A 17,765-nucleotide genomic window follows, 5' to 3' on the forward strand; every position below is an offset into this window, starting at 1 on the left:
GAGATATGCGGGTAATTGTGGTCACTATGTGAGCAATGAGAGTTAACAATTGTTACAAAATATTCTCCTGGAGTATCCCGCTCTATGCAATCTGTGCGTCCATGACCCACACCCACAGGATATGCAGTAGCATCGTAACTCGTTTTTGCGGCCGAATTCTCCATATATCAAGCAAATATTCTCAGACTCATCGCCACTTTTACTATCAAAACCTTCTTTATCATCACCTCTCGTTTGAGTATGGTTTCAGACTCTAAAGGAGCGTGTTTTAGGAGCACGCGCCTTATGGCCTTATTTGACACCATTTTCTAATGTTTCCGCTTCTTCCATTATATTTCTCCTCTATTTCTATTGTTTCGTGTTTCTGCATTACTTATTTTATTTTTCAATAAGACTTACTTTGTTTGGTGTCGCTGTATTCTTACGCATTTTCAGAAGGTATTTATGGTATAGTCGAGTTAGGTTTTGGCAAGCGTTGCAAGGATTCTCATTGGCTCTTGATGAAAAAAACTTTTTAAATTAAATAATTTGCTTTAAAATCACTACAAAATGTTATCAAACCTATTAAATAAACACACCGTTACATAATATAGTTTCATTAGTCAGTTATATTAAAATAAAAGTTTTATACTCGCTGATTTAGACTTTCTTGTTTGAATTTTATGAACATGATCTTTATTACTCACAGACTCCAAATACCTACGTTTCCCTCAATATATATAATTGCATTTATGTTCAAGCATTTATTTAAACAAGCACAATTGTACAATAATTAAAAAAAAAGGGTGCAATAGAATTGTATGGAACCCAAAAAGAAAATTGAAAATTGATCGCCTTTATAACGCTTAAACGTAAATACCCAAATTTGTCTTATCTATTTTAATCAACATTTATAAATGAATAGAATCCTTTGGTAGGTATATATATCTGTCAAATACTGTTCGGATGTCAGTCACTTTCAAGTTAATTAATCATGAAGACGTTGATCGCATTCTTAGCCCTTGGGTTCGTAGCCGTTATGGGTAAGTTAGTTTCACGATACTATTCGGTTATTTATAAAGAATAAAGAAAATGTATTGTTGGAATAATCAGTAATGAGAAAAAAAATTCTTAACCGATTTCGATGAAATTTGGTATGACCATAGGTTGGTTTTTGTTCCGGGAAAATATATAGCGTGATATTTATTAAGGATTTAATTTTCACGTGGGCAGAGTTGCAAGCAGAAGCTAGTATAATTATAAAAATTTTCAAGCAAAAGTATCCAGGTCGGGTAAGCTGATATAGGGAATTACTGCTCAGTATTAGCCCCGAGTCTGGAATTTGTGCTCGATATGGCGATAGGCTCTCCCCTGTAATATCATTGGTCGGACACACAGATAAAAAATTGAGTGACCTGGTTGCCCCTCCGCCTTTCTCTTGGAGGATAAATGTATTATTTATGTATGATTAATGATATTGGGCCAACAATTTCTTTTCACGGCAAGTTAGTTCACTATGCGAACACTTTCCGGGTCTGCCGTGTACTTATTTCGGGCCACTCCATTTTTGACAAACGAATTCAAGGGTTTTTAGTTGTTCATTCTTTGCTATAGAAAATACTTACCAAATAAATATAGAAATTAAAATTTCAATCGTTTCGCAGCCGGCCCATCGGTTCCGCAGAGAATCGTCGGCGGTTCAGTTACCACCATCAACAACTATCCCACAATTGTAGCGTTGTTGCGAACCCGGGACTGGAGTCAGTGGTTTCAATCCTGTGGCGGCTCCATCATTAATAGCAGACACATTCTCACGGCCGCCCACTGCCCGCAGTAAGTAGCGCGGTATTTTCTGTTATTCCTTTGAATGACGAGACGCGCTTGCGATTTCTCTGATTGTAAGCGATACAACCGCCCATAAATAGTAGAAACACCATTGAACGCCTTGAAGTACAAAGTATTGTTTGGTATTCCACTGCGCTCGCCATACTGAGGCATAAGATGTTAAGTCTTATTATGTCCAGTAGTTACACTGGCTACAATGTCCTTCAAACCGAAACACAACAGTGACTATATACTGCTGCTTGACGGCAGAAATAAACATTGCAGTGGTGCCTACCCACTCTCACACATGAGAGATCTCTCACCAGTAAATCGCAGTAATTTGAGCACAGAGTAACAGATATAATATGTTATACTCGTATGCGTGTTATTTACAGTGGACATGCTGTAGGAATATGGCGCGTGCGTGTCGGTTCCACTTGGGCTAACAGCGGTGGCGTTGTCCACAATGTGGATCGTCATACCATTCACCCTCAGTACAACGACAGAAACCTTGATAATGATATTGCTATTTTGCGCCTCGCTTCCACCATCGCATTCAACCAGAATGCTCGTGCTGGTGACTTTGCTGGCCCCAATTACCATGTCGCAGACAACCAGGTGCTATGGGTTGCTGGATGGGGTCTTACACAGGTACGTGATGTGATGTTTACAACATATTTTCTGATGTATAACCAATATTACTGTAAAGTTTCATCTAAATCCGATCAGTAGTTCTTTTGTGAAAGAAGAACAAACATACATACATCCACCCTGACAAATTTTTGCATTTATAATATTTGTGTTTAGTACAGTCGCACTCCACGTAGTATCATCTATTGTATAAATATGGCACTGCTGTGTCACAAATACCAATGTGAAGCAATAATTCCGCTCTTGCGTTTCGTAGCGTCAGTAACATTATAATCTGTGGATATTTCAATATTGGAATAATGTTATAAATATCGCAATATTTGCTCATATTGTTTTTATCGATAATTTACAGTACAGAGGAAACCCTTCGGAGCAACTGCGACACGTTGAAGTACGGTCCATCAATTTGGAAGTCTGCAGAGATAGATACCGTCGTGCCTTCCCACCCCGCACAGTGACTGACAACATGTTATGCTCCGGCATTCTTGACGTCGGGGGTCGCGACGCTTGCCAAGGAGACTCCGGCGGTCCTGTCTACCACAACGGGGTTATTGCTGGCATTACCTCCTGGGGTGAACGCTGTGCTGATCGTCGCTTCCCCGGTGTCAACGTTCGTGTCCAGCGTTATCCCGTTTGGATCCGAAACAATTCTTAAAAATAGATCTATTATAACATGATTATTAAATTCCTTCATACTTGGTATTATATGCATTTTAAATCTCCAAGATTGGTAACCTGTATATACCTGACGTCAAATTATTTTTTGGTTTTTAGTGGTTTTTGAAGGCGGTTTAATTATTTTTTTATATCGGCACACTAAAGTGACGCCACTACACCTGATGATAAGTGGAGTGGGGTTGAATATAATGTCGACTGATTAGAGATGATTACTGCTCGGCAGTCGACTCAATTATACTGGCCAGTTGTAACCGGATATACACAGGCTGATCCCGGAACGCGACTCACTTAAGTGGGCCACTACAGCGAGTTTTAGCCTCTTCAGTACGGTGGTCACTATCTGGGCTGGTATAATATGTACCTATCCTACCACCAGCACCCACTTATTAGTTAAAAAGTTTTTATTACAATATACTTTTTGTGATATTAATAAGAAAAATACTTCCTCGGTCGCGGTCGCGTAGTTGTATTGCGCACACGGTACAACTATCGAGCAGAGTTGTTATACCTCTGCCTACTCCTGATAAGGAAAAATAAGTGATGCTGTATATGTACATGTATAAAATAAGAAATAGACACAACAAAACCTAACGCTAAAACATAACTAATCCGTTTCGTAAACAAAGTTGTTATAGTATATACTAGCTTCCGCTCGCAGCTTCGCCCGCGTGGATTTCGGACTACAAAAATGGAGGAGGTGCTCAATTTGTCGGGATGTTTTTAATTTTTTAATGTATGGTGGTATGCAGGTGGTCCGATTATCCGGTCAGGGTCTGATGATGGGATCCTGGTGAAATCGAAGGAAGCATATAGCATGATTCAGTATTCACGCGTGATGGCTTATTATTAGCGTATTTCATGTATAACTTTGGTGTTTCTATACCGATTTCTGTGATTCTTTTTTATGGAATATTTAATAATGTTAACTTTTTTAATTAGGGATGACCGAGAGTGTTATAAACGTAAGAGTAGACAAATATAATGAGAAAGCTTCGAACTGCTAAGGTATCGGGAGTTACACGTGTTATTGTGAGTCAACCATTAAAGATAGACATATGCTGTCGTGGGATATTTTTTATATAATTTTAAGGAGAACATTTCCGTCATACATGATTTCTGTGTAGCTTTAACCATTAAGGTTGCACACGCGACGGAAGCTTAAAAAATGGAGTAACTTCCCCCGTTTTCCCAACATTTCTCTTCACTGCTCTGCTCCTATTAATTGTAGCGTGATGAAAAGTATACTATAACCAGCTCAGGAGTATGAAAAATAATTGTACCAAGTTTCGTTAAAATCCGTCGAGTAGTGTAGTTTTGTTTCTATAACGGTTATACAGACAGACAGACAGACAGATAGACAGACAAAAATTTTACTAATTGCATTTTTGGCATCAGTATCGATCCCTAATCACCCCCTGATAGTTATTTTGGAAATATATTTCATGTACAGAATTGACCTCTCTACAGATTTATTATGAGTATAGATTATGTAAGTATGCATTAAGTAGACTCGATCTAAGGGCTTTGAATATATAAATTAATAAGTATCCACAGCATCGAAGACCTGTGTGTTCGGTTTGCTATCCCATAAAATGTTATATAATAATTATCAAGCCACGCGCCTTATACCTGTGAACCAACAACCCGCAAGTAATACCAACAGCACTCGAAGTTTGAATTACAAAGCACTACGTGGCATTGCACTGGGCTCGTCATCCTGAGGTGTTATTTATTTAACCACTGAATGCGCAGGAATTACACTAGCTATAATGTTTTTCAAACCGGAACACAATATTACTGTAAAGCTTCATTCAAATCTGTTCAGTAGGTTTTTCGTGAAAGAGGAACAAATGTACGGACACACATACATACATACTTACATACATACATACATCCTCACGCATCATCCTTACGCATTTATAATATTAGAAGGATTATTTAAGCAAGATAGATTTTAAAACCGAAGTAGCGCGTTATATTAAATCCCTACGGTCTTATCTATGTTATCAACTATAATAAATCAAGCGGGATTCTCTAGTATATATAGTCTTGTAGAGTTGGGAAAATCCATAAGTTGTTTTTGGATCAATTAATCATGAGAACGTTGATCGCACTGTTAGCCCTTGGATTTGTCGCCGTGACTGGTAAGTTACCTTCATGATACTATATGCTAATAATTTGACTTTTTTAAACTAAGCGGAGACATTCGCTTGATACAGTATAGAACAGGCAAGTACGCATGTGTTATGTATACGATGTTAAAGTTTAATGTAACACATCTACCGCAGAATCTTCAACTTCGCGATGTAGATCTATTTAAGCTACAACCGTTTTCAATCGTTCCCACCCACTGATCCACCTAGCTTTATTTTTTTTTTGTTTTTATTGCATAGAATGGCGAGACGAGCTTGCCGTTCGCCTGATGGTAAGCGATATGACCGCCCATAAACACCAAAATCAACATCCAAAATCTTGAATTACAAAGTATTATTTGGTATTACTGCTGATAAAATAGTTTATGGAACTAAGGGTTTGAATGGTTTTGTAGCCGGCCCGAGGGTCCCACAGAGAATCGTGGGCGGTTCGGTCACAACCATCAACAACTACCCCTCTATTGTCGCGCTGTTGAAAACCTGGAACTGGAGCCAGTGGCGGCAATCCTGTGGCGGTTCCATTATCAATAACAGACACATTCTCACGGCCGCTCACTGCCCGCAGTAAGTAGCATTGTATCGCAGAAACTTTGATACAGAGTAACAAATAAAATAATATGATATTGCTTATGTTTTTTACAGCGGTGACGCAGTTGGAGTCTGGCGCGTGCGTGTCGGTTCCACCTGGGCAAACAGCGGTGGCGTTGTCCACAATGTAAATCGTCATACCATTCACCCTCAGTATAACGACAGAAACCTTGATAATGATATTGCTATTTTGCGCCTCGCTTCCACCATCGCATTCAACCAGAATGCTCGGGCTGGTGCCTTTGCTGGCCCCAATTATCATGTCGCCGACAACCAAGTGGTTTGGGCCGCTGGATGGGGTGTTACACAGGTTCGTAATCTGATCGTATACGAAAATTAATATTTGTGTGTGGTGCACTGCGTGAATATGTGAGACAAACTTCAAATGTGCCTTTTCTAAAAAAATATCAACTTACAATAACGGTTTCCAGTGACGCAATGTAAACTTAAATTATTTTTATTGGTAATTTACAGTACCAAGGAAGCCTTTCGGAGCAACTGCGTCACGTCGAAGTACGGACCATCAACCTGGAAGTCTGCAGAGACAGATATCGTCGTGCCAACCCTCCTCTCACCGTGACAGACAACATGTTGTGCTCTGGCATTCTTGACGTCGGGGGTCGCGACTCTTGCCAGGCAGACTCCGGCGGTCCTCTATACCATAACGGGGTTATCGCCGGCGTTATCTCCTGGGGCGTGCGCTGTGCTGATCCTCGCTTTCCCGGTGTCAACGTTCGTGTCCAGCGCTATCCCGATTGGATCCGAAACAACTCTTAAAAATATAACTATTATGACATGATTATTAAATCCTTCATATTTTGTATTATACGCAATTTAATTTTCATTGGAAAAGTAGCCACGTATCTACCTTCATTAGTCGATCTTTAGTTAATGATGAACTGGCAAGCACCGTCGATACTCGAAGCGGTATCTTTCCGTGAGTACTGACTCGAAAAGCCTTTTCCGGTAAAAATCGTTACAGCACTGTAGCAATCTGTAGGTAGGTAATCATTGTAGGTGGAAAATGCATTAGAAACTGTATTTCCGCGTTCTGAGGACTATGTAGATCTTTTAAAAGTTGCGCATGCAAGAAAAAAATTTACAGCGAAATTATCATAAAATAATTTAGGGATAAAATATTATTGCTAAAAATTAATCAAATTAATCAAATAAATTTAAGTTTGGTTATTACCGAAATATCGGACAATTTTGTAAAAAACCTAAAGCATGATTATTATCTATGTGATATACAGTTAGACATGAAAGACTTCATCACAAAATTTTCAGTCTATTCCAAAGATTGTATTGTAATCTCGCTACAATGTACGGCGTTACTGAAAGTTTTTGTTGACATTCTACTTAAAGTAACTGTCCCCATAACGAAGCGTCCATCCCTTTTTCCCATGTTTGGTTCCTATCGGCTTCCCTTTTAAGTTTTAGGTTATGCTAAACAAGATAGGTATATATATCGTAAATTATAAATTGAGAAATTGCTATGCTATGAACAATGATAATACTTTAACTTTTAAATTAATCCATCAATGATAATTCAATAATGACATCTATCGGCCAGTGGCCCGTCGTTTAATAAAATCGACATCGATGAATTACCTATGTAAAACTTCATTTCAATCACGTTAGATGGCGCACGTTGTATTTATTTCCCCAGAAATTCCGTCACCAATATGAAATTGTGGTCCTATAGGCGCATGGTAACCCGCTGGCGAGCGGGTTCATGTCGTAGTATGTGTTTAAACATAGATGGCAGCACTTTCTAAGACTTGCTATCTACCTACTATCTCAGTGTTCGACGGAATGTGTGCTAAAAGATACGGGCAAAGGAAGCCCGACCCTCTTCGGCTTCACGTCAACCGATTACGTATTGTCACTTTTTACGTCAATCAAACATCATAATTTATTTTGGTATTATAACATTCGTAATATTTGATTGTAAAAAATATATTATTATTTATTTAACATGAGTCATTACAACATGCAAATTACATCACGCGTATCGCATAGCTGCCGGGCGCCGATTAATATATGTACATACAATATGTGTGGCCGGCGCGCGCGCGCCCTCGAACACAACCGAAGGGCTGGCGGTGTGTCGTTCCTGCCCGCCCGTGGTTATACACCCCCGCGACCATATGTATGGGAATAAGTGCCCATAAAAGGCAATGTTGAAGCGATGCACGCGTTAACGCCTTAAAGAAAATATTTAGCGCGTTATAGTATTCATTTTTGGTGTTTGTGAATTGTAATATTAATTTTATTTACTGACTATTCTGTAATTATTTATTAATTCACATTATTCCTATTTTGTTAATCCTTAGTATATAAATGCGAAATCTATTAAAAGATTATACTACGGCCAGTGTTACTAGCTCATAGCTATGATAAAAAAAAAATTGAAGGTAACTCTACTTAAATACTCTATTAGTTTTAGCATTCCATGGGTTCGGTATTGCATATTTTTTTAAACAAAATTAAAGCACCTTCAAATACCACTAAAAACATAATAATTACCTAACAGGTATATACAGGTATATACTGGTTACCAATTTTGGAGACGAATGCTCAAGGCCTTTAGCTCGGGGAAGGGTCTTAACGATGTTTAACGCAATTCGAAAATTGTATTCCCCTTTTTTAACAAATTTTGTACCTGCTATTTTTATTTTACATATAACATTTTATACATACCCTTAAAAGTATTACTGGATATTATCTTATTTTGAGAGGCTTGCCTATTTATTGTACTTAAAAGGTGTACTATCAAACATCAGGCTGATAACTGAGCGGAAAATACAATATCACTAAAAATATTATATATTTTTTATTGTATATAGTTGCGATAATATGTTTATAGGTAACGTTGATAAATATTGGATTCATTTAAATATTGATTAGCGGTTCTCAACTTGTCTAGCATAAAACGAAAAGTAATTAAAATGAGACTGACATACTGCAATAAAGACATTCAATTTCACCTGATCGAGCAAGAATTTGTTCATGTACCACAAACGTAACAAGAGAAAAATTGTGAAATTCATACAATCCTTGTCATTATAATCGAAAACAGACTATAGTATGATATCCTTAAGTACAGCGAGTGTGCTGCTATGCTATGCTGCACATTAAGATTTAAATAATAATAATAATATCAGCCCTGTATTATATACTTGCCCACTGCTGAGCACGAGCCTCCTCTACTACTGAGAGGGATTAGGCCTTAGTCCACCATGCTGGCCTATGAGAGACTTTCCCGCCCTCACACCCACCACTACAACTCCTGTAAGCCAGGATCAGCAGTGGCACGCATTTTGTGACACCGAGCAGTGAAGCTCGGCGAGTCTCAGGGAAAACTAGTATGTCATTATCCCGCAACGAAATTAATCAAATAGAAAAATAGGGAGGAGTTGGAAATATTAATTGTCCACTTCCCTCCAGAGCAATGCGGGTGACAAAATCATGATGTAAGGAGGCGATTTAACCTCAAGGATAGGGACGTTTACAACTAGATAAGCTAGTTATAAAGCACCACGGATAAAAATTAAATGAAAGGGTCCTATCACATGAGCTGTTAGATTTGATTACAATAGGCATGGCAAAAACGCCGAAAAGCACGGAAATTCCGTCTAGTCTCAACAAGGTCCATGTAGTATACAACCCCGGATGTTATTTGCATACTGTTTAACATGATGTTGCGCTCTTCATGCCAGAGACCACACTCCCAAAGTACGTGATGAGCAGATTGTTCAACCTCGTAACCAGGTGTAGAGCATGGGCACGCAGGAGAATCAACCAGTCTAAATGAGAACAGTTTACCCTTAAAATTACCATGGCCGGTAAGAAATTGCGATACACAGTAATCTATTTCTAGCCAAGTTTTAATTAGGCGATCGCGAACGTACGGAAAGTATTTATATAAATGACGCCCTTTCGAAGACGAGTCCCACCTACATTGCCATTCATTTAATAACTCGTTGTGTACATCAGTGTGCGGTTTAAATAGTCTATCGATTCTTAAGAGCTCGCGAGACGTAAGAAACTTTTTATCCATATCCTCTCTGGTTGAGTAATACATAGCGGCGCGACGCTGTACCTCCAAATCGACAGGGAGTACACCCGCGAGGACAGGCAAAGCTTCTGTACTAACAGTTCTATACCATGCTGGCCTAGTGCGGGTTGGTAGACTTCACACACCTTCGAAATTCCTATAGAGAACTTCTCAGATGTGCAGGTTTCCTCACGATGTTTTCCTTCACCGTTAAAGCGAACGATATATTCACAAAGAATACACACATAATTTTTAAGAAAAGTCAGAGGTGTGTGCCCTTGGGATTTGAACCTGCGGACATTTGTCTCGGCAGTCCGTTCCACACCCAACTAGGCTATCGCCGCTAAAGATTTAAATAATCTATAGCAATTATTGTTGCGGTCAAAATAATATCGCGATAAATTGTCTTTAAACAAAATTTTTAATTTAAAACTATTGAACCGATTTTGGAAAATCTGCAGAACCAATCTGGAAGTATATTCTATGTAATAACTTTTTTTTTCATATCGGTTATTAAATAACAGAGTTCTAAGGTAACAAACATTAAAAAGAATACACGTCGAATTGGGAACCTCCTTTTTTTAAGTCGGTTTAAAGTAAACACAACCATTAAAGCACATAGGTAGGTTGTGTTTGGCTAAGTATCGTAATTTACATTTTTGACGCCAAGCACATGGTATTAAGAACAGCTAAAAAATATTTATAAAAGCTCTTACGAAAAGTTGGAGATGTTTAAAAATAAATATTCGAAGTATTTTCATTGTTTTTGTCCATATAAAATGCCCATTTAACATTTTTGAAATTTATTTATGTAATTTATTATTATAATAATTAAATTTGATAAATGTGATAAATGAAAATAATTTATAATATCCTGGTAATAAATCATCACACCTACTTCTGTCCGTTTTCATAATAATACATGCATCACATAAAATAAATCTGTTATTAATATTACCTCTATGAGTAATTCATGTAACTGCAAATATTTATAAAAAAATATAAAATATTAATAATAATTTATTATACAAATCGAAAAAACCTTTTAAATTTTTGTTCAAAAGTTTGTTTTTGACTGCGGTACGTTTATTATATGGTATAAAAAAGTTAACTTATGCATAGGAATCATTGGCGAAAATAAATGAGTACTTTTGCATAATTAAAGAATAATTATTATTATTAATGAAAGAATTGTTTTTTTAATAATATACCATAAATCCTTGAACCTTTCTTGTTCTTTTGTATAAATTTAAACATATCATACTCAATAAAGTAGTAAAATTAAAGTGAGGTATTGAAGAGATCTATTAAATTTGGGTTTGAAAATTAATTGGAAAAAACAACTACAGTGAAACTGCATTGGTTTGTAAAATAGTGTACACTTGAAATTGGCAAAATAACAAAGTGAAAAATGTTATTAATTTTAAATTTTTATATTTTTTAAATAGTTTATGTCTCTTCGATCGTAATGTAATAAAAAAGAGGAGAAATAGTAACTGTTAATTCCAGAATAAATAAAAAGTACTCACGTTATGTTTTTTTTTTCAAATGCAAATATTTTTAGTCTTTGTGTTAGCCCCATTGTTCACCGTTAAATAAAAACCTCGGTTTTGAATCTTTTAAGCGACTTTACTATTGTAATATAACAAGATTTGTATATTTTATGAATATATTGTTGCCTCGTTGGGAAAATTTATAAAACGTACTTAAGTATATATTACATGGTTATTAATAATTCTAACTTGTTGCCTCAAATCCTTCCGAAAACGACCGAAGAGATGATCGGGCGACCGACATGATTTTATTATGTCCAATTTCCTTTATTATAATCAGGAATTACACCATTGAGTTCCCTAAAAATAGTCTTTACGGGAGTTTTCTGCTGCCGTTTGCAAACGCGGTATTGGTTGCAATTTGATATTAACAATAGTTTCCTTCTCTTTATAATTCTTAGCCATATAAGAGAAAGCAGTTATCTGTACAAAGAAGAGAGCTTTTTCTAATTCTTTGATGAAACATAAAAATTTAAAAAATTTAATTTTAGTGGACAATGGCACAAACCAACTGTTAATTGTGAAGGTGAAATTTTTCATACCCATTGCGATAATTAACATATCCCCTTTTGTTGCTTTACGTGTGTTCTTGTTTTCTTATTAATTTAATAAGTTTCCATTTAATAAAGTACATTAGTGTAAAACCACTTACGCGAGCGACGGATGATTTTTCAATGAATAAAAACTACACAAGTAGAACAGCGCAAGTACACGCGTGTACTCCTCAAATCTTGCTACGAAACAGCGCGCACTGATGATTCATCAACAATGATCTACACTTAAGCGACAAAAGTACTTGATGGCTATTGACATGCGATAAGCTAACAGTATTGTAATATTTTTTATTAATGAGTCGTATATCAGAGACTAATGATAAACAATTTAATCTATCAACTTCATTGCGCTTAATCCTACCAGTCACAAAACTTGCACGCTAATAATTTTTCACAAATGAATGGAATCCTATATACGTAAGCTGTTATCGATGAATCAAACAATACAGGGTATCCCAGAAAGTAGTATCAAGCGGAGGTCCAGAGATAGAGAACCCCTTGGGGTATCCGAATCACTCCCATGTATGTTCCGTGATTTTTCATAGTTTTCGAGTTATGAATATTTTTCTGAATTTTTGAGAATTTTCGATTTGAACAACTAAATGTTTTCTTTTTAAAAAAGTAGAAGACTTATTCGTGATTTTTTTATTGCAACAAAATTTTCACTAGTTGTACTTTTTTGCTAACAACAATCAGATTCGTAACTTTAATGAAAATTATGAAAATGTTGGTGTAAAGTGAAAAACTTACGTTCAATGAATTATAACTTAAATTTTCTTCTTTAAATTAAAAAACTAAACGAGTGACTTCATAGTTCTAAGTTAGGTCAAAAACTTTTCCAGACTCTCAACTTACATATTCATTAAAAAAACATCGTCCTTCATGGTGGCTATTTTGGCTAAAAGCAGCCTTAAAAGACAGCAAGTTGGAATTCTTAAAATTTGCCATTAGATTACAATTATTTTTTTGACTTCTTATCATTCTCAAGGTTAATTAGTTTGTAAACTAACCGAAAATGAAAGCAAGAAAACTATAAGTTAAACATTTGGCATATTCTTGTGTTTAAGTTCAATTAATTTTGCATGATTCGTTCTCGTGGTTTAAAGTTTGTAAACGTCGGTGTAACTCTTTTACCTGCGATTACAGGGGCCGATGAGACTGGGGCGATGGGCAGACCGAATTATTGCTATCTGCCATATATAGCTAAACTGCCAGTTTCAGACAATTTTATTTACTATGAGAATGCAGTTTAAAAATTAAAGCATAAAAAGTACACTGCGAATTGATTAGCTCCCCCTTTTTTGAAGCCGGTTAAAGAAAGCATAGCATTGATCATAATAATTTAGATATGCGGGTATTATGTTCCTGGTGTATCCCGCTCAATCCAATCTGTGCGTCCATGACACCCACAGGATGTGCAACAGTATTGTAACTAGTTTTTGCGGCCGAATTCTCCATATATCAGGCTGATATTCATCGTCACTTTTACTATTAAAAAAAAAATCGTTATCATCACCTTTCGATTAGGTCTTTCAGACTCTGAAGAAGCGTGTTTTCTTAAGGCATGCGCCTTTTGGTCTTATTTGACAACTTTTTATAATGTTTGCCTTATTTACCTCCGCCAAAATAATATAAAATGCACGCAAGTGTCTAAAGGCTACTTCTTGCAAATAATAGCCGTGTTCTGATCACAAGACGCAGGTGAAATAAGAGGTATGTAAGAAACCCTTAAGATTTATATTCGCTGATTTAGACACTCGTTTTTATGTTATGAACATGACTACCATTAGTTGCTGATTCGAAATACCCTCATCTCCCCCAATATACACAATCGTATTTACGTTTAAGTATTTAGTTAAACAAGCGAAATTGTATAATAATCGTAAAATATTGGGCGCAATAGAATCGTATGTAACCCAACAGGAAAATAGAGAATTGATTAACTTTAAAACGCTCAAACGTTAATACCCAAAGTTGTCTTATCTAATTTAATCAATATTTATAATTGAAAAGCACCCTTTGGTAGGTATATATACCTGTCAAATACTGTTTGGATGTTAGTCACTTTCCAGTTAATTAATCATGAAGACGTTGATCGCATTGTTAGCCCTTGGGTTCGTAGCCGTTACGGGTAAGTTAGATTCACGGTACTATTTGGTTATATGTAAAGAATAAGGAAACATTATTTTTGGAACAATTCCATTAAAAAATTGAGTGACCTGGTTGCACCTCCGCCTACCTCTTCAAGGATAAAGGCGTCATGTATGTATGATTAGTAATATTGTGCAGACGACGTTCCTCTATTAAGTTTTATATTGCAGCGCCTACACCCTAAGGAATACTGCAGCGTTAATTTTTAATGTAATTTGTTACCATTTATTTGGTCGAGAATAAATTTGTTTGTATTTTTCAAGGCAAGTTAGTTCACTATGCGTTCGCATGTGTTCACATTCCGGGTCTGTACTGATGCTGTGTACTTATTTCGGGCCACTCCATTTTCGACAACCGATTTCAAGGGTTTTTAGTTGTTCATCCTTTTCTATAGAAAATACTTACCAAATAAATATAGAAATTAAAATTTCAATCGTTTCGCAGCCGGCCCATCGGTTCCGCAGAGAATCGTCGGCGGTTCAGTCACCACCATTAACAACTACCCTTCTATTGTCGCGCTGTTGATAACCCGGAACTGGAGTCAGTGGTCTCAAGCCTGTGGCGGCTCCATTATTAACAGCAGACACATTCTCACGGCCGCCCACTGCCCGCAGTAAGTAGCGCGGTATTTTTTTTATTGCTATGAGGGACGAGACGGGCTTGCCATTCACCAGCTGGTAAACGATTCAACCGCCCATAAACAGTAGAAACACCATCGAACACCTTAAATCCCAAAGTATCGTTTGGTAGTCAACTGCGCTCTCCATCCTAAGACACGAGATGTTCAATCTTATTAAGTCCAGTAGTTACATTGGCTACAATGTCCTTCAAATCGGGACACAACAGTAACTACACTCTGCTGCTTAGTGGCAGACATTGACACGGCGGTGGTACCTACCTCAGTGTACTCTCACATATAAGAGATCTACCAGTAAATCGCAGAAACTTGTGCACAGAGTTACAAATATTAAATATTATATGCTTGTTATTTATAGTGGAAATGCTGTTGGAGTTTGGCGCGTGCGTGTCGGTTCCACCTGGGCTAACAGCGGTGGCGTCGTCCACACTGTAGATCGTCATGTCATTCACCCTCAGTACAACGACAGAAACCTTGATAATGATATTGCTATTTTGCGCCTCGCTTCCACCATCGCATTCAACCAGAATGCTCGTGCTGGTCACTTTGCTGGAGCCAATTACCATGTCGCAGACAACCAGGCGGTATGGGCTGCTGGATGGGGTCATACACAGGTTCGTGATTAGATCGTTTACAATATATTAATATATCTAGACACACAGTAGCGTGTCAAGCCAAGTTCAAGCTAACAGAATGACGAGTAGAACCGTGTGTAATATTACTCGAACCATTTGGAGCCACTTTTGACTCTTTCATAACTCAAAAACTATTTCACATAAACATGTCAAAGTTAGCTCTAATATTGAGGCTTGCGAGATATGTGCTCCAAATTTTATATTCACACCTCACACAGTTATTTAGATATTAACGTCCAAAAATTGGCCTTTTTATCACTGACTGACGATTTGATCGAGCTAGCCAAGTAATACCTTAGGCTACGATATATTATCCTAAGTTATAAGAAGAAATTATGTTTTAATATCGTGTAAACATTTTATGTAGTTATAGATAAATTCCAGGACTAATCATTGAAGTCGGCAATCATTTAGATCTCTCTTCTTGTGTCGTTGAAGTCAACAACCAAGCCATGTATCATAATATTGAACCTGCTCTCATTTCACATTTATGTTTTTGATATATCTTTATATCTTGTACATGAATGTCTAAACTACTGTATGAATGTGGCATTGCTATGTCACAAATACCAATATGAAATAATAATTCCGCTCTTGCTTTTCGTACCGTCAGTAACATTATCTACGGATATTTCTATTTTGGTAAAATTGTTTAGAAATCGCAATATTTGTTTATATTGTTTCTATCGTTCATTTACAGTACAGAGGAAGCCCTTCGGAGCAACTGCGTCACGTCGAAGTACGAACCATCAACCTGGAAGTCTGCAGGGATAGATACCGTCGTGCCTTTCCACCACGCACAGTGACTGACAACATGTTATGCTCTGGTATTCTTGACGTCGGAGGTCGCGACGCTTGCCAGGGAGACTCCGGCGGTCCTCTCTACCACAACAACGTCATCGCCGGCATTACCTCCTGGGGCATACGCTGTGCTGATCGTCGCTTCCCTGGTGTCAACGTTCGTCTCCAGCGCTACACTGCTTGGATTCAAAACAACTCTTAAAAATATAACTATTATGACATGATCATTAAATTCCTTTATACTTTGTATTATATGCAGTTTCAATTTCATTCATTTTTCGATCTCTAGTTAATGAAGAACTGGTCAAACATGCACCACCGACACCTAAAGAGGTATCTTTCAATGAATAACAGCGTGCAAAGCCTGATACGTTAAAAATAATACCTAAATCACTGTACCGATCATCATCTGTCATCTAATTAAAAATGAAATATTTTCTGAAGGAGTTAATTATTAGGATTAAAAGTATGTAGCTATTTGTTAAACCAGGACGTGGTCTATACGTGTGCTGAATTGATTCAAATCCTTTCAGCGGTTCCTGCGTTTACTTCTTGAAGATCGATTCATTTTAAATATCTAATTTTAAAATGTCTGATAGTGAAACTATGACGAAATACTTTTGGGATAGAATATCCTTGCAGAAAAAAATGTAATATCAGAGGCGTGGCGGTAATTTGATGCGTGATCAGGGTTACTACGGATTATGATTATTATGATATTATTATCAGGGGGGATTACCGGTTGAAATAAGAGCCAAGGCAAAAGCTTTATTATGGATATTTATCGCCACTCGAAAACTATAGGCATTAGAAGCTTCTAGCAGTTCTAAATGTCGGAGTACGACGTGGAAGAGAAGTAGTGATGTTACGTCGAGCTTGCGGTAAAATGACCTTTTGTCCAAGAAATATTAAAGTTCGAAACGAGGTAATAATCTACATATATAAAAATGAATCCCTATTTCCCTTGGTCACGCCATCACGCGTGAACGGCTGGAACGACTTTACTATTGTTTTGTTGTGTTTGTTATTGTCAGGAGAAGGTTCTTATGAAAGAAAAAATTCAAAAAATTGCGCGGTAAATTAGTGAAAATTTTTGTTTACATATCTACTTATAGTGGCTGTACTTATGGCGAAGCGTCCATACAAGACGATTCCTATGGTTTTTTTAAAGATTGAATTTATACTAAACTAAATATTTAATCAGTAAATTATAAATGTAGAAGTTACTAGGCTATGAACAATAATAATAGTTTAACTTTTTAATTAAGCCATCAACGATAATTTAGTAATGATATCTATCGGCCAGTGGCCCGTCGTTTAACATAATCGATATCGATAAATTATGTGAAACTTCGTTTAAATAACGTTAGCTGGCGCATGTTGTATTTATTTCCAGAAATTCCGTCACCAATATGAAATTATGGTTCCATATGCGCATGGTAACCCGCTGGCGAACGGGTTCATGTCGTAGTATGTTTTAAAACATAGGTGGCAGCACTTT

At 36.9% G+C, this 17,765-nt stretch overlaps 3 protein-coding genes and 1 pseudogene across 5 annotated transcripts in view; 3 read left to right on the forward strand and 1 right to left on the reverse strand.

Moving 5' to 3' along the window:
• Positions 1 to 17,765, reverse strand: part of LOC115448648 (solute carrier family 12 member 6) — a 601,928-nt gene that overhangs the window by 180,145 nt on the left and 404,018 nt on the right. The gene's annotated exons all lie outside the window — the stretch shown is intronic.
• On the forward strand, positions 923 to 3,156 carry LOC115448660 (trypsin, alkaline B-like). Its single transcript, XM_030176159.2, has 4 exons — positions 923 to 1,022; positions 1,644 to 1,812; positions 2,199 to 2,454; positions 2,807 to 3,156. The coding sequence occupies exons 1-4, from the start codon at positions 974 to 976 to the stop codon at positions 3,107 to 3,109; spliced, it is 777 nt and encodes a 258-aa protein (XP_030032019.1). The 5' UTR covers positions 923 to 973; the 3' UTR covers positions 3,110 to 3,156.
• LOC115448653 lies at positions 5,126 to 6,706 on the forward strand (annotated as a pseudogene).
• Positions 14,094 to 16,513, forward strand: LOC115448661 (trypsin, alkaline C-like). Its single transcript, XM_030176160.2, has 4 exons — positions 14,094 to 14,171; positions 14,636 to 14,804; positions 15,187 to 15,442; positions 16,164 to 16,513. Exons 1-4 carry the CDS (start codon positions 14,123 to 14,125, stop codon positions 16,464 to 16,466), a joined length of 777 nt encoding a protein of 258 aa, XP_030032020.1. The 5' UTR covers positions 14,094 to 14,122; the 3' UTR covers positions 16,467 to 16,513.

The sequence above is a fragment of the Manduca sexta genome, chromosome 25, assembly GCF_014839805.1.
Source record: "Manduca sexta isolate Smith_Timp_Sample1 chromosome 25, JHU_Msex_v1.0, whole genome shotgun sequence".
In the NCBI taxonomy this organism is placed as follows: domain Eukaryota; kingdom Metazoa; phylum Arthropoda; class Insecta; order Lepidoptera; family Sphingidae; genus Manduca; species Manduca sexta.

Bases quoted from the DNA above. Each gene is read 5' to 3' on its own strand.
- LOC115448661 (XM_030176160.2), top strand. From the start codon at position 14,123: ATGAAGACGTTGATCGCATTGTTAGCCCTTGGGTTCGTAGCCGTTACG. The intron at 14,172-14,635 runs GTAAGTTAGATT...ATCGTTTCGCAG, and splicing joins TGGGTTCGTAGCCGTTACGG to CCGGCCCATCGGTTCCGCAG. The intron at 15,443-16,163 runs GTTCGTGATTAG...GTTCATTTACAG, and splicing joins CTGGATGGGGTCATACACAG to TACAGAGGAAGCCCTTCGGA.
- LOC115448660 (XM_030176159.2), top strand. From the start codon at position 974: ATGAAGACGTTGATCGCATTCTTAGCCCTTGGGTTCGTAGCCGTTATG. The intron at 1,813-2,198 runs GTAAGTAGCGCG...TGTTATTTACAG, and splicing joins ACGGCCGCCCACTGCCCGCA to TGGACATGCTGTAGGAATAT. The intron at 2,455-2,806 runs GTACGTGATGTG...GATAATTTACAG, and splicing joins CTGGATGGGGTCTTACACAG to TACAGAGGAAACCCTTCGGA.